This window comes from Antechinus flavipes, chromosome 3, assembly GCF_016432865.1.
Source record: "Antechinus flavipes isolate AdamAnt ecotype Samford, QLD, Australia chromosome 3, AdamAnt_v2, whole genome shotgun sequence".
Taxonomy (NCBI): domain Eukaryota; kingdom Metazoa; phylum Chordata; class Mammalia; order Dasyuromorphia; family Dasyuridae; genus Antechinus; species Antechinus flavipes.
In genome coordinates this window covers 423,738,666-423,751,962 of record NC_067400.1, presented here as the reverse complement: position 1 = coordinate 423,751,962, position 13,297 = coordinate 423,738,666, and the positions used below count along the sequence as shown (strand labels likewise).

Genomic DNA, 13,297 nt, shown 5'->3' with positions numbered 1-13,297 from the left:
AGAAGTAAAATTCCAGCAGGGCGGAAGGGCAAATGATTCACTCCCATGGGACTCATCCTATAAGACTTCTTTAAGTTGTTCTTTAGACAGCTGCTAGCAGCTGTTTATGGATAGGAATAAACTTAATGACAGCATCTAAGCATCTATACAGTTTCCCACCAATGGTTTAAATGTGCAATGGAACACAAGAATTTTCTCAAATTGATTGCATTCCTATTACATGTCAGAGGTTTTTTATTAAATGGGAACATTTTTCAAAATCCTAAAAGGTAGAAAGTCCATTTCTTTACTTTATTATCATCTTTTAATAACACACATAGGGCTCCCTTCCCTCAGGCAATTCCTTGTCTTTTTTTAGAGAATTATATGGAGGAAACCATTTCAGTTGAAAAGCATAAAAGAACACCTGATATTATCAATAACATTTAATTTTAAGCACAATAAATAAATTTTTGAAAAGGTAACAATTCATCTTTGAAATAATTTATTTCCTAAGTTTTTGTAACTTTTATTTGCATTATTTTTTTCCAGGTGCACTAAAGATTTTCTGAATTCCTGCTCATTGCTTCAGGACTTTCTTAATTTTTTACCCATTTACTTATTAGCTGACTAAGGAAGAAATGCCTTAGAATAAGAGTTGGAAAACATTCATTTGTATAACTGGTTATTTTTAGCCTTTAAAATATATAATAGTTTAGATCTTGTAAGACAAATAATGTTTAACATTATGCGGCCTACCCTTTATTAAATGCCTGTGTTGTATACTCTCTTTAAATGCCTATGTTGTATATTTTCTCTTGTCCAGAAGCTAGGTGGTACAGTGGATTCGAGTACCAGGTCTGGACTCAGCAAGACTGTACTTCCCAAGTTCAAAACCAGTTTCAGACACTTATTAGCTGTGTAACACTGGGCAAGTCACTTAGCCTTGTTTGTCTCAGTATCATCATCTGTAAAGTGAGCTGAAGAAGGAAATGGCAAATTACTCCAGTATCTCTGCCAAAAAAACCCCAAATGGGGTCATGAAGAATCGGACACCACTGAAAAATGACTAAACAACAAAATACTCTCTTATCCACTAAAATTTCAGCTATGTCTCTTAAATGTTTATTCACCCTTGGACAATTAAAGGCACAATACCTGGATAGGGCTTCAAGTTAGGGAATCTAATGTGCTCCAAGGGAATTCTTTATTAAAAGGAGGGGAGGTGGGGCAAGATATTTAAGATGCTGAGAAAAGGTATGGTGAAATTTCACAAGAGTTTGAGAGATCATACTCACAGCTGTAAATGGTAAGCTAAAACAGACAATTTCTCTCCCTTTTAGGTCTTCTCTACATCCTTCCTTCCTTCTTTCCTACTCAGGTTTCAACACTAAGCTGTCAAACTAAGAATCATAAACTTTCAAATTGTTTTAGAGAACTGATAAGTTAGGGGTGGAGTGGTAGGTGTTAGTATGGGAATCAAAATGGCACCTCCTAGGTTGGGGGGGACATTCGAGAGGATTACATAATTTTGTAAACTGTAGTTTGCAAATTTTTAACACATCCCCCTTTTGGGGTGTGAAGGAATTGTTTAGAATAGTCCCTTCCATTTTTATCCCCAACTTTCTCCTCCCACATACTATTCCTGCCCACAGGACTCTACCACCAAGCTAAGTTGGGAGAATGTTTTATTTGTTTACCCTAGCCAAGGCCTGAAGATTGTGTCCACTGAGGATTGCTGTCCATTCCTTCACTGCTACCTACACATGTGATTTAACCTAACATAAAATAAATATCCAAATGCTATGAAAAATATGAATTAGATGGGATTAAAATAAATACTTAAAAAGGGAATACACAGTGCACTTCATCGGGTTTTCATGCCTGCTGAGTTGTAGGCAATTGCCTAATGCTAGACCTGGCTCAGCTATGAAAAGCTGTTTTTAAATTTTCATAAAATTTCAGGACTGTTTTTGTCTTTTTTCTTCTCAGCAGCAACTTTTAGCTATTTCTTTCCATTAAGAATGTTTTTCTCCAATCTCTAATGTGTAGTACCCATTGTCTTACATGTCATTTTAACTACACCAAAGAATCTATTGTACAGGTTGTGAAACTTACTCCAAGTCTAAACTAGTGGGAAACCATTAGCATAAAACATAACACTCTGGAGATATGCCTTAAGCCAAACCCTAAAAATCTGATGCCATCAAACCTGACATTTTGACAGCCTCTGCCTACAAAATCTCACAGCAGGCGATCAGTTAGTTCCACCTCTTCAATGGCCTGGCTTTCACTGCCTAAGCCTTCTTAAAAGGACTCCTCTTGTTCTATAAAGAAAATTAAAGAACACAATAAATAAGAGGTATTCTTGAAAGGCTCAAGCTTTAAGCAGATAGTAACCTTCTTTGAACAGCAAATTGAGACTGAATTACTCATTAGCGGGGTGTGGCCAGTCAGTCAGTCACTGCAGGCATATAGCTGAAGCAAGGGAGAAGAGAAAGGGGAGAAAGACGGAGACTGGAGCAAACCCTCCAGAATCCTAGGGCTCTCCCACCCTAGTTTCCCCCACCGATTAGAGCTCTATCCACACCACCTACCCAAAGAGAGAAGAAACCAGAAAAAGAGACTTCCACTCTGTGGATACGGCAACACACACAAGCACTGAGAGCAATAGCCTATTTCTGAATCTCTAGTGCAGTGCAGACTACCTCACCCACAGAACATCTCCAGGATTGGACTTCTTGCATCTCAGCCCCAGCTCCCAAAAGGGATGTGGCTTTTCAGGACCTGAATTACAGCACTGCCTTCTCTCTTGAAGTCCACGCCAAAGCAGTGAAAGGCAGAACACTAAGTGGTTTTATATATATCACTCAGTCAGCATATCTACCTCTCTTTAGGTTCTTATACATGAAGGATAAAGCCTGATTATTTCCAGGTAAGCCAAGTGTAGCTGCAGGGGATACTGGTAAAAGTTTTAGTCACAGAAGACAACACATAAGCCAAATGTGAAAATATACCAAGACAAAAAAGAAAAAATCTGGGTATACAACCTCCTCTCACCGAAAATAACTATTCTACTAATTTAAACAAATGAACAAAAAACAATCCAAGCCTGGGATAGGAGGGTGCCAAGAAAATACAGCAGAGAATTAACAATATGATTATAGTAACACAGATGGGCCCTGATGAAACCCTCCCAAGGTCCCTAGCTCCCTATGTTAGCCCAGGCCTTTACAAAACAATGTTTATTTAGCTTAAGCTGCCTTCTTTTCTCATTTCCCAAATATTAGTAAAAACTAAGGAAGGGAAATCCATAAGCAGAGCCCATAGCGGTAGAAGGGAATGATGATCTGCAAGAATGCACAGGTACTAGATGTGAGAAGATCATTTTTTTTTTTTTATATCAACAGTGGCTGACTAAACCCAAATGAAATTAATTGTGCTAAATCAAATAAAATTTACAATTTTTCAGGAAAACTCACTATTTATGAAAATACAAAAACAATCCATGTGAAATGTATTTTAAAAAAATTCCTATAGAAAACCATGTCCAATTTACAGACTTTCTCATATTAAGTTTATTTAGCATGGAAATTTACCTTTATGCACAAATAACCAGGTATCCTAAGATTTGCCTTTCCCTGGCACTATATGAAAAAGATATATGACTAAAATGGCTTGTCCTTTTTCTGGAAAACAGTAGTGAGAAGAGCTATAAATATTTATAGATACTGGCTAATCAAGTTATTTATCTGGAAGACAAAGCAGGGATCTTGGGCATCAGGCATAAAAATTCTACATTGATCAGATCCAGGGAGCTCCTCAATATAGTTTTGCATGTGATGATGACTCACAAAAGGAGTGCTTCTCCTTGGAACACCTCCATACCCTCCCACCCTTTCCAGTTCCCCCCAGAACCTCAAGAGTGACTGTGCAATACTTTATCCTTCAACAGCAGTGGAGAAGATAGAAGAAGGAAAAGGTGTGGGGTATGTTCCCTGGCCCAGATGGCGATCAATTTATGCACAGATGCAGAAGATCTAATTATGGCCCAGTTTATTTTTGTTTGCACAATTATAAATGCTATTATCTTTGTTTTTAATCTAACTATGGGGCTCTGTCCTCCTGAACTCCTACAGCAGCAGACACCTAAACATACTTCATCTCAACAATTAGGATCTGTGTAGTACACAGCTTTTCTACATACAAAGTCTGTACTGTTCCCTAAATAATTAAATATATTAACTTTCTTTCTCTAAGGTGTGTCATTCTGTCCATGGGCTGACAAAGTTTTCTACTGGTATTTTCCCAGGATTTGCTTGCATGCATGCTCTCTGTCTCACCCACACAAACACAATTTCTGGGATTGAACAAATGGTTCAAGAGCAAGAAAGAAAATTTAAAAAAAAAAAAAAGCAGTCAAAGGGAAGAAAACACCCAAGATAACAAAATCTAAAGTTTTGCCTTGAAAATCTCTCCAAGGATGACCATATAGTTTATGAAGACAACTGTCTAATCTATATAATCAGAATTAATCTCGCTGATAAAGTCCAGTCAAGTATGGATCCACTGCCTAGTGATTACCCACTCTGGGGTGTTCCATAAGCAATTTAATGGCAACATATATAAAATTATGACCAGTTTTATGGAATTATTATCATCATTATATTATATCCATTATAGTTTCTATTATAGTTTCCTCTAAGCCATGAAACTTCCTTGAAACTTTTCTACTTCTTTTCAGGGTCCCATTTTCCTCCAAGGGACCCAACTTTGCAATCTTGGAGTCATTCTAGATTCTGGACTCTTCCCCTTACTTCCTATAAGCCAATCAGCCACCAACTCTTTGCCATTTTAATCCCACAACAATCCTTCCCATCCTTTTCTTTTCATTCACAAAATACCCATCACCCAAATTCAACTCTTTCTACTTCTCACCTAGACTGGAATAGCTTCCTAATTGGTTGCCCTATTTAGAAGGCCTCTGCTCTGTAGTCTACAGCTTTCAAAAGCTTGTATCACTGCCTTACTCAAAAATCTTCCATTGCTCCCCACTGACAAAAGACTATAAACCAGGAGTCCTCAAACTACGGCCCGCAGGCCAGATGCAGCAGCTGAGGATGTTTATCCCTCTCACCCAGGGCTATGAAGTTTCTTTATTTAAAGGCCCACAAAACAAAGTTTTTGTTTTTACTATAGTCCGGCCCTCCAACAGTCTGAGGGACAGTGAACTGGCCCCTATTTAAAAAATTTGAGGACCTCTGCTATAAACTATAAAACTGTAAAGTTTTTATAATCTGGCTCCCCACCACTTCTCTCCCTTTCTCTCAGAGTACTACCTTCCATGAAATCTACATTCATACAATTGTATATTTTTTTAAACTATATCAACAATACAGTCCCTTTACTATAACTAATGCTTAACATAAATGCTTGCTGAACTGAATTTTACAATTATTAGAATTTTACAAATACAATTTATAGTTACTAGTAAGAATGTTAGAGAAGGGCCCTCCCCTCCAAAAAAATCCTTGTTTATAAACTATGCTCATACTTAGAAAATACATGTCCTATGTCCATACAATTACAGAAAATCTTTCCCCACCTTGGATCCCCTCCCACCAAGCATCCCCTTGATATCGGGCACACCTGACAGCCCAACAAAACACCAGAGAGCAGATTTCAACATTGTGGAAGAAAAGGATTCAAGGATAGCTAATCTCAGGAATTCAAACTGGATAAAGACAATGTGTCCAAACCTCATAGGAGGCATAGCCAAAAACACCAAATCATTAATACAAGACTAATGGGATTAAATGACTGCCAGATAGTTAAAGAAGGCATTAAAAGGACAGCAATTGATAGGCCATTTTATTTCAAAGACAAAATGCAGCAGTTACTCTGTCTTTGCTGTCAGGGTGTGATAATTTCTTTATAAAAAGGGGAACATCTGTTATATTTCACTATCAACATAAAGCAAGATAAATGACAGCAAGTTAACTCTTCCAGTTTCCTAACTAGCATCTGTTGTCTAATTAGCTCACAAATGCCCTCAGAACCCAGCCAGCCAGAGAACCTGTGGGACCCAAGCAATCTCAGGAGGGTGCTAAGGACACAACTAATGTAGAAACAGCCCCCAATTAAGAAAGAACAAAACACTGGGGCAAGGAGATTTTCAAATGCATCCAAAAGTTTATCTTCAGTTTTCAAATATTCAATGAAAGCATTCTTAAACTGTCCCTAGCTTCTGTGGTGAGGGCCAATAAGTCAGAAGTGGAAGATTAAGTGAATGAGGAGCTTGGCTTGGCAACCTCAGGCACAGCAAATAAACCATTAAAGAGCTAGGAGAAACCTATCATTCAGGATGGAAATAGATGCAAAGAAGTTTACTTGTGTTATTTTTCTACTGTTGCCGGCTTTCATAAAAGAAGATGCTCAGCTCCACAAAGTTTCCAATCTCTCTTTCTATCTATTGTAAAAAATTTCTTCCTTTAAGGAAAAAGTCAATGCTTTCCTTCAGGCATGCAATGACCTATCAAAACCTTCATCCTGAAGTCATATTAAATGTTAACACAGTATAGTGGAAAAAACACAGGAGGCAGACTCACAGATCTCGAGATTTAATCCCAGCTGTGCCAGTTATTATGTATGACTTAGCGCAAGTCAATTATCTCTCTGGACCTCAATTTTCTCATATAACCCTTCCAATTCTAGAGCATATGATCTTATGCCTTAGCTCTTGTAGACGATCATAGTTTTACTGGAGCCTCCCTAAAAGATTTACTTCACCAAAAAATTACTTGGCCCCTGGAGAAAGCAAGTAGGCAAACATCAGTCAATAGAAAACCTCACAAACATGTGTTATTATTCTCAACGAGTCTAGTGGATTTTTGAGAGCAACATACTTATTCATAGAACTCAAGATCAGCCAACTGTAGATAGAAAACTTAAAAGCCAACAATTCTGATCTGATTTAGCATCATAGACAGGAAATTTAGGAGAGTTTAAGAAGTCTCTGCTACATTTTTCATTTGAAAATAGAGCAACTATACCTTCACTTCAAATGAGACCAAAGGAGTTGAATCAATTATTTGGAGTTAAAACAAGCAAGTTGGATGAATTCCCATAGCAATACACTTTCCTGAGTGATCAGTAGCTGAGATCTAATAAAGGTTTATCTATATATTACAAGTGGTTCTAAGAAAGGTATCAAAATAGGGAAAGATATTAAAAAACAGAAAGGAATGACTACCTGGCAATGCCTTCCAAAAAGTTCCTTTATTTTACCATCAAGTTTTTAAACTTTCAGCATCATCAAGACTAGAAATGTTGTTTTTTTTTTTAATACATTTTTTTCTCCCAAAGTTTTCTTCCTACAACATATCAGTGTTCACTATTCAATCAAAAAATTAGCAATCCTAACAAAATTGAACAAAAAACAAGGACAGTATGATTTGTCTCAACTAAAATACTATTAGTCAAAACAATAGTTTGTCAAAGGAATTAGTATGAATTCTTCAAGCAAAAGTAAAAAATTGTATTGCCACAGGCTCCAGGATTGCAAGGAAATTATAAATAGTATAATCAGGCCTTGTTGAATACTGTCTGGAGAAAATAGATTATATGCATTTATTCATTTTTCAGTACAAATCAAAACTCCCAGAAACTGTAGACCAGAACACCCTTATATAAACAAATAATGAATTTTAGATTCATAATCTTTACCTGCTATTTGCACTGAACCGTCTTCACCCAAAAGAATATTACCAGCCTTCAAATCCCTATCAGAAATAAATCAGAAGTTAATTTTACAAAGTACATATATTGTTATATATACATTTCTTCAGAAAGATTTTTTTAAAGGCAAATGCTACTCATTTGAATTACACTTCATAAATATTATTTTATAAATTAGAAAATGTGACCAACAATGAGATAACCAGGATATTTCATAATCTATCATTAAATAGATCACTGGGAGGGTAAGAGATTTGCCCAGTGAAATTTTTGTCAAAATACAGCTTAAAGCCAGGTCCTTCCTCACTTCAAGGCTATTCCTCAATCCACTATTCCATGATATCTCTCAATAAAATGTTATCTATTTTTTTTCTAATCTATTTTCATTCACATTTGTCAGAGAACAATTCCAAAATGTATTGAAAATAATCCACTATACATCAGTTTCTGTTCTGTGTGGAAACTAATTATGGGACATATGTCTTTTCATTATCAATATTAAGAAAGAAAATAACTTTCTAACATTTCCTAACATTCTAAACTCATTCTAACATTTCTAGACCTTAGTCTCACATGTTTTATTAGATGAACAGTCCTGGTAATATGGAATTAGTGATCTTCCTTAAAGAAAATATATGTTAAAAAATTGTTTCTACATGAAATTGGGGGAAAATCTAAAAATATTTTAATCAAAGAAAATGTACAAGGAGGATGGTAAAATATAAAAAGTTGATTGAATGAAGAAAACAACACTAGATGCTACAAATTCATTTATCATTGTGAGAAGGAAAAAACCTTCTAATCATATCTTAAAAATGACATAGTGATCTACTAGATTAAACTTTACCAAAAAATAGAAAGGCATTTGAATCAGTAGAAAGCCTGGGATCTTTGAAGTTTCTATGTTCTTTTAAGAACTACTGTACTACATTCAAAATAAGGGAGTTCTACCAAATATGCTCTTTCTTTTGTTCTTGCAAAAGGATACCCCTTACTCCCAACCATCTTTTAGAATGTTTGTAGCTGTTATACCAATCCTATAAATAAAAAGAATGCCTCCCAAAAAAAACCCCACAAAACCCCAGAGCATATAACCCAAGCAGTACACTGCAGATTTTTTATGAGACAATCAATACTTTTATACTCTGCAACTTAATTTTTCAATAAAACCTTGATTGTGTATCTTATTCAAAGCCCTGAACAAATAAAGTCAATAAAAGTAGCAATGAAAAGAAAATTTAAAGAGTTTAACACGTTCCTTCCCTTACACACACAAAATATATCACATATATGTGTATGTATATTTCTATCTCAGATATGCACTATCTTGAAATTAATTCCCAAAGCAATATTCTCTAAAATAAACTGGCATCTCAGAATTATAAAAGAAATGACCTAACTTTATAGGCCAATATATTTCACCCAAAATGATTCAAGCTTTTTTCTTATATATTTAAAGTGCCAGTCAATAGGTCATTATATTATCTGCAAAAAATGAAAATAACATGTCACTAAACTTATCATGGTATGATGTATTCTGATAATCTTTAAATAATAAAATCTCTACAGATACTCATACCTGTGAATTTGACCATTTCTATGGAGATAATCTAAGCCTTCCAAAACTTCTTTAAGAATTGTAGCTATTATTGATTCTTCCAGGACTCCATTCTTGTGCTCTCCTCGATTGACAATATACTTTATGATATCCAGCATTGAACCTAAATTGATAAGTATAACTTTAAAAAACAAATATCTTAGTTGCTTTTTTCAGATCAGTGCTCTCTACTAACTAGAAGAAAAAACTACTTGTCTAATCTTAAAATATTCTCAAATGAAGACATATGTGGATTAATATAGATTGAAATAAACAAAATCAGGAGAATATATATAATGACAATAATATAAATTAAAACAACACTAAAAAATCAAATTAAATATACTGATACCTCTCAATTCTAGAAGGCCTTTGATGAAACACCCTTCCCTCCTCTTAGTAGAGAATTGATTTGAGTATAGATTCTACATCTACATCCACTATGGATATAAGATTCAACATCTATAGTCAGGCAAGGACATTGTATGAGTTGATTTTGTTCAACGGTTAACTGTTTTTCTTTATTATAAGGAAATTGATAATTATAAGAAAGATACTGCTGTGGGGAGAAAACACATAAAACTACTGATAAATGTTTTAAACTTTAAAAAATTAAGCAATGAGCTTAATTTCCAAACTTGAATAAGCAGTACATTCTTTATGGTGCTTCAAACACACACACACATACATATGCACAAGAATTTTAAATTTTAACAATGAACATATAAATTAATAAGGCCTTTCTATTGGCTCTTTGGCTTATTTTTCTTGTTCCCAAATAACATTACTAGATGCAATATGTGGAAATTTCAGAGAAATAGCTTTTGGATCAATATAAAGAAAAAAATCCTAAACAGCTGTATAACGACAGCCTGAGGAAGATAGTGAGTTTCCATGACAGAAGTGCTGGGAAGTCTTTCCTGAATCAAGCCTTCAGCTTTCAGGAAAACAGTAGTACTAATTCTCTTCTTCATTCCTCAATGATGCAGTCTTCAGGATTTGAAGAGAGTACAAGAAGTGATTCAAACAGGGAACAAAAATACTAAAATATACAGTTATGGAAGGACCGTAGAGAGAAATGCCAGAATTCCTTTTTTAGCAGTGAAATTATGGGAGTCAATATCCATGGGTGAAAAAAAGGTAGCCCACTACCTCAAGACCACCACTGGCAAACTTAGGGTTATTTTTTGGAAGGTCATCAACACTGAATATACCTGGGGGGAAAAAAGGGTTAACATACCAACTTTTATAAAGAAAAAACTATTCAATACAATGTTACAATAAACAAAACAGTATCCTTTGGCAATGTACAACTCAGGTTTCAACACACATTAATTAATATTCAGTACCTCCAGGTCATTTATAATAGCTGTAATTACCTGGGGGTAGAACATTTCTGAGGAGTTAACAAATGGCTTCTTTAAAGCCCTAAAACTGGCTTGTGGCCTGCAATGATTAACTGTGAGGATGTTGTCTCCCCATCAGACATTACTACATTAATCCAACCTTTTCTCAATCAAGAGATTATCAAAAGTAAATCAACAAGTTTTTCCTCTCAGAGAGAAATTTTCTTTTACACTATTATTTTCTGATCATTTAGGGAAGAAAAGGCAAAATTCCAAAATAATTTTGTATATGGCAATACTATACCATCAAGCTTGCAAAATAATTTCCTGATATGCTGAGACAGAACAATGAGTAAATTTCCACATCAGTCTGCATTCACAGAATTACCTGTGGAAACTTGTTTAACTTTCCTCTCAGTCAAAGTCCAGTATAGGAAGGTCGATTTTTTGTAAGAGACCAGGGAAATTTTCTGTCAGATCAAAGAGCAATAGGAAAAGGAATGGAAGTGATTTAATGAAATTTTAGAAAGTTCTATTCAGGAAAGGTTGCTTTATGGGATTGAAAATACAAGGGCAAACTGAAAAGCAAAGTCAGGAGATAAAACCTGAGATGTGGACAGGTTATTTGACCCAGTTCAAAGAGGCTCAGGCCCCTGGAAATGCTCCAGATTTTTTTGTGAGGTAGTTCAACCAGAAGCAAGATAATCTTGCATGCAAAGATGTACTGACAGAGCTTCTTCTCTCTATTTTTCTCCCTTTAAAAAAAAAAAAAGGGCAAGCCAAGCGAGAACTCAAGGAAACAATGACTAATAGGATTGGCTAGAACCCAGAACAAAGCTGAGTCCTCCCCAAGTCTGCAAAAGTAGATCCAAGGAAGTTACAGTTCCTTAGTTTATTTCATTTGTGAGCCTCTTTAGATCCAAGAATTGACTTTGTCGTCTTTTAAATTTGGACAGCTCCTGGCTCTCTCTCTGGGGGCCTGGGCTCTGTCCTAGCAATTACATATGCTTGGCTTTGCCTAAGCAGTCCTAAAATGTTCTCTCTTCCCGGGGATAGAAGCTCAATATCTGAATCAGAGGATAGCTTACAGAAAAGATATCTTCACAAGGGAGCCATTGGGAAAGACTCTCTCCAGGCCCATTCCCAATAGCCCCGCACTTCATTCAAAGCTCTGTGGATCTCAACCATCTGATTTAAGTTCTTCAGGGAGGTATTGTTTCATTCTCTGAAGATATTTCTACAAACACAGGTCAAAACTCCTGTACCCCTCAGAGAATTTCTTGAACTGACACAGTCAAGAAGAAAAACCATAAGTTAGGAGCCACCTTTTGGTTGGTGAACCTCCCCCAAGAATGCACTGCCAGGCCTTCACTGGCAGCCTCTTCAGCTTGGGAGGATGTTTCAGACATGGCAGTCCATTACTATGGGATTCAAGAACTCAGGGTTACTTTTGCACCATAATAAGGCACAATAGATAGCTGAGGAGAATAACAATATGCCACATGTAGGAAAAATCTTAACTCTATGTCCCAGTGTCCCCCAAATATAAACAACTTACCTCCACTTAATAATTTCATAACCAGCCAAAGCTCATCCTTTACAACAAAAGAGGTGTAATAGGTCACTACGTTGGGATGGCTGCACTGGCTCATGGCTTGGATTTCTTTCTATAAAGAAAGCAAAACATGACACAGTACCGTGGGGGGGAAAGGCAATCTATTTGTTTGTTTGCTAGTGTGATTATATATGCCTGTAGCATCAGTTAAACTGAGACAATGCAATGATTTTTAAAAGATGGAGAACCTAATTTTTACTCTTGCCCAAAGAGAAATAAATACTAAAGCACAGACCATTGGACAAGGAAATAGGAAACCTAAGTTCTAGGTCAACTCCACCAGTAATAATCACAAACATTAGCACTTTAAAGTTTGAAAAATATTTTACATATATTATCTCACTGGAGCCTCAGGACAAGCCTGTAAGGTACTTATGACAGATGTTGTTATGCCCACTTTGAGAGAAGATCAAGATAACTGATTTGCTCTTGGTTACGTGGCTTTTAAATGTCAAAAGATTTGAACGTGAGTTTCTCAGAGCATGCCTCACTTCTCGACTGTATCACTTGTGTGCCTTAGCTTCTCTTATCCAAAAGGGATATACACATACAAATGTAAAAGTTAATATTACTATCCATAATATTACTTGTAATAACAATGGCAGGTAGCATTTATATAGGGTAGCTAAATGAGTGCTGGGCCTAGAATCAGGAAGACTCATCTTCCAATCTGACCTTAAAGCCAATTAGCCGTGGGACTCTGGAAAAGTCACTTTACCCTGTTTGACTCAACTTCCCCATCTGTAAAATGAGATTAAGAAGGAAATGGCAAACTATTCCAATATCTTTGCCATGAAAAACTCCAAATGGAATCATGAAGCATTGGACAGGACTGAAATAAAAATATATATAGTACTTAATATGTTTCAGGCCTTGAGCTAGGTAGGGGCTTTAAAAATATTGTCCCATTTTATCTTCACAACCTTGGGCAGAAGGTGCTATTATCTTCCCCATTTTAAAGATGAGGAATGAAGGAAAGATTGAGTGACTTGCCCAGTCTCACAAAGCATCTTGGCCAGATCT

At 35.9% G+C, this 13,297-nt stretch overlaps 1 protein-coding gene across 3 annotated transcripts in view; it reads right to left on the bottom strand.

Annotated features, from left to right (window-relative positions):
• STK39 (serine/threonine kinase 39) overlaps window positions 1-13,297 on the bottom strand; it is a 333,400-nt gene that overhangs the window by 214,536 nt on the left and 105,567 nt on the right. For all 3 annotated transcript variants that reach the window (XR_007952014.1, XM_051986226.1, XM_051986228.1), the window contains exons 3-5: window positions 12,218-12,326; window positions 9,296-9,437; window positions 7,705-7,760 (exon numbers count right to left, since the gene is read on the bottom strand). Coding sequence is in view for 2 of the 3 variants with exons in the window: in XM_051986226.1 (XP_051842186.1) it covers window positions 7,705-7,760; window positions 9,296-9,437; window positions 12,218-12,326 (307 nt within the window). In the remaining variant the exon portion in view is untranslated. The remainder of the gene's footprint in view (window positions 1-7,704; window positions 7,761-9,295; window positions 9,438-12,217; window positions 12,327-13,297) is intronic.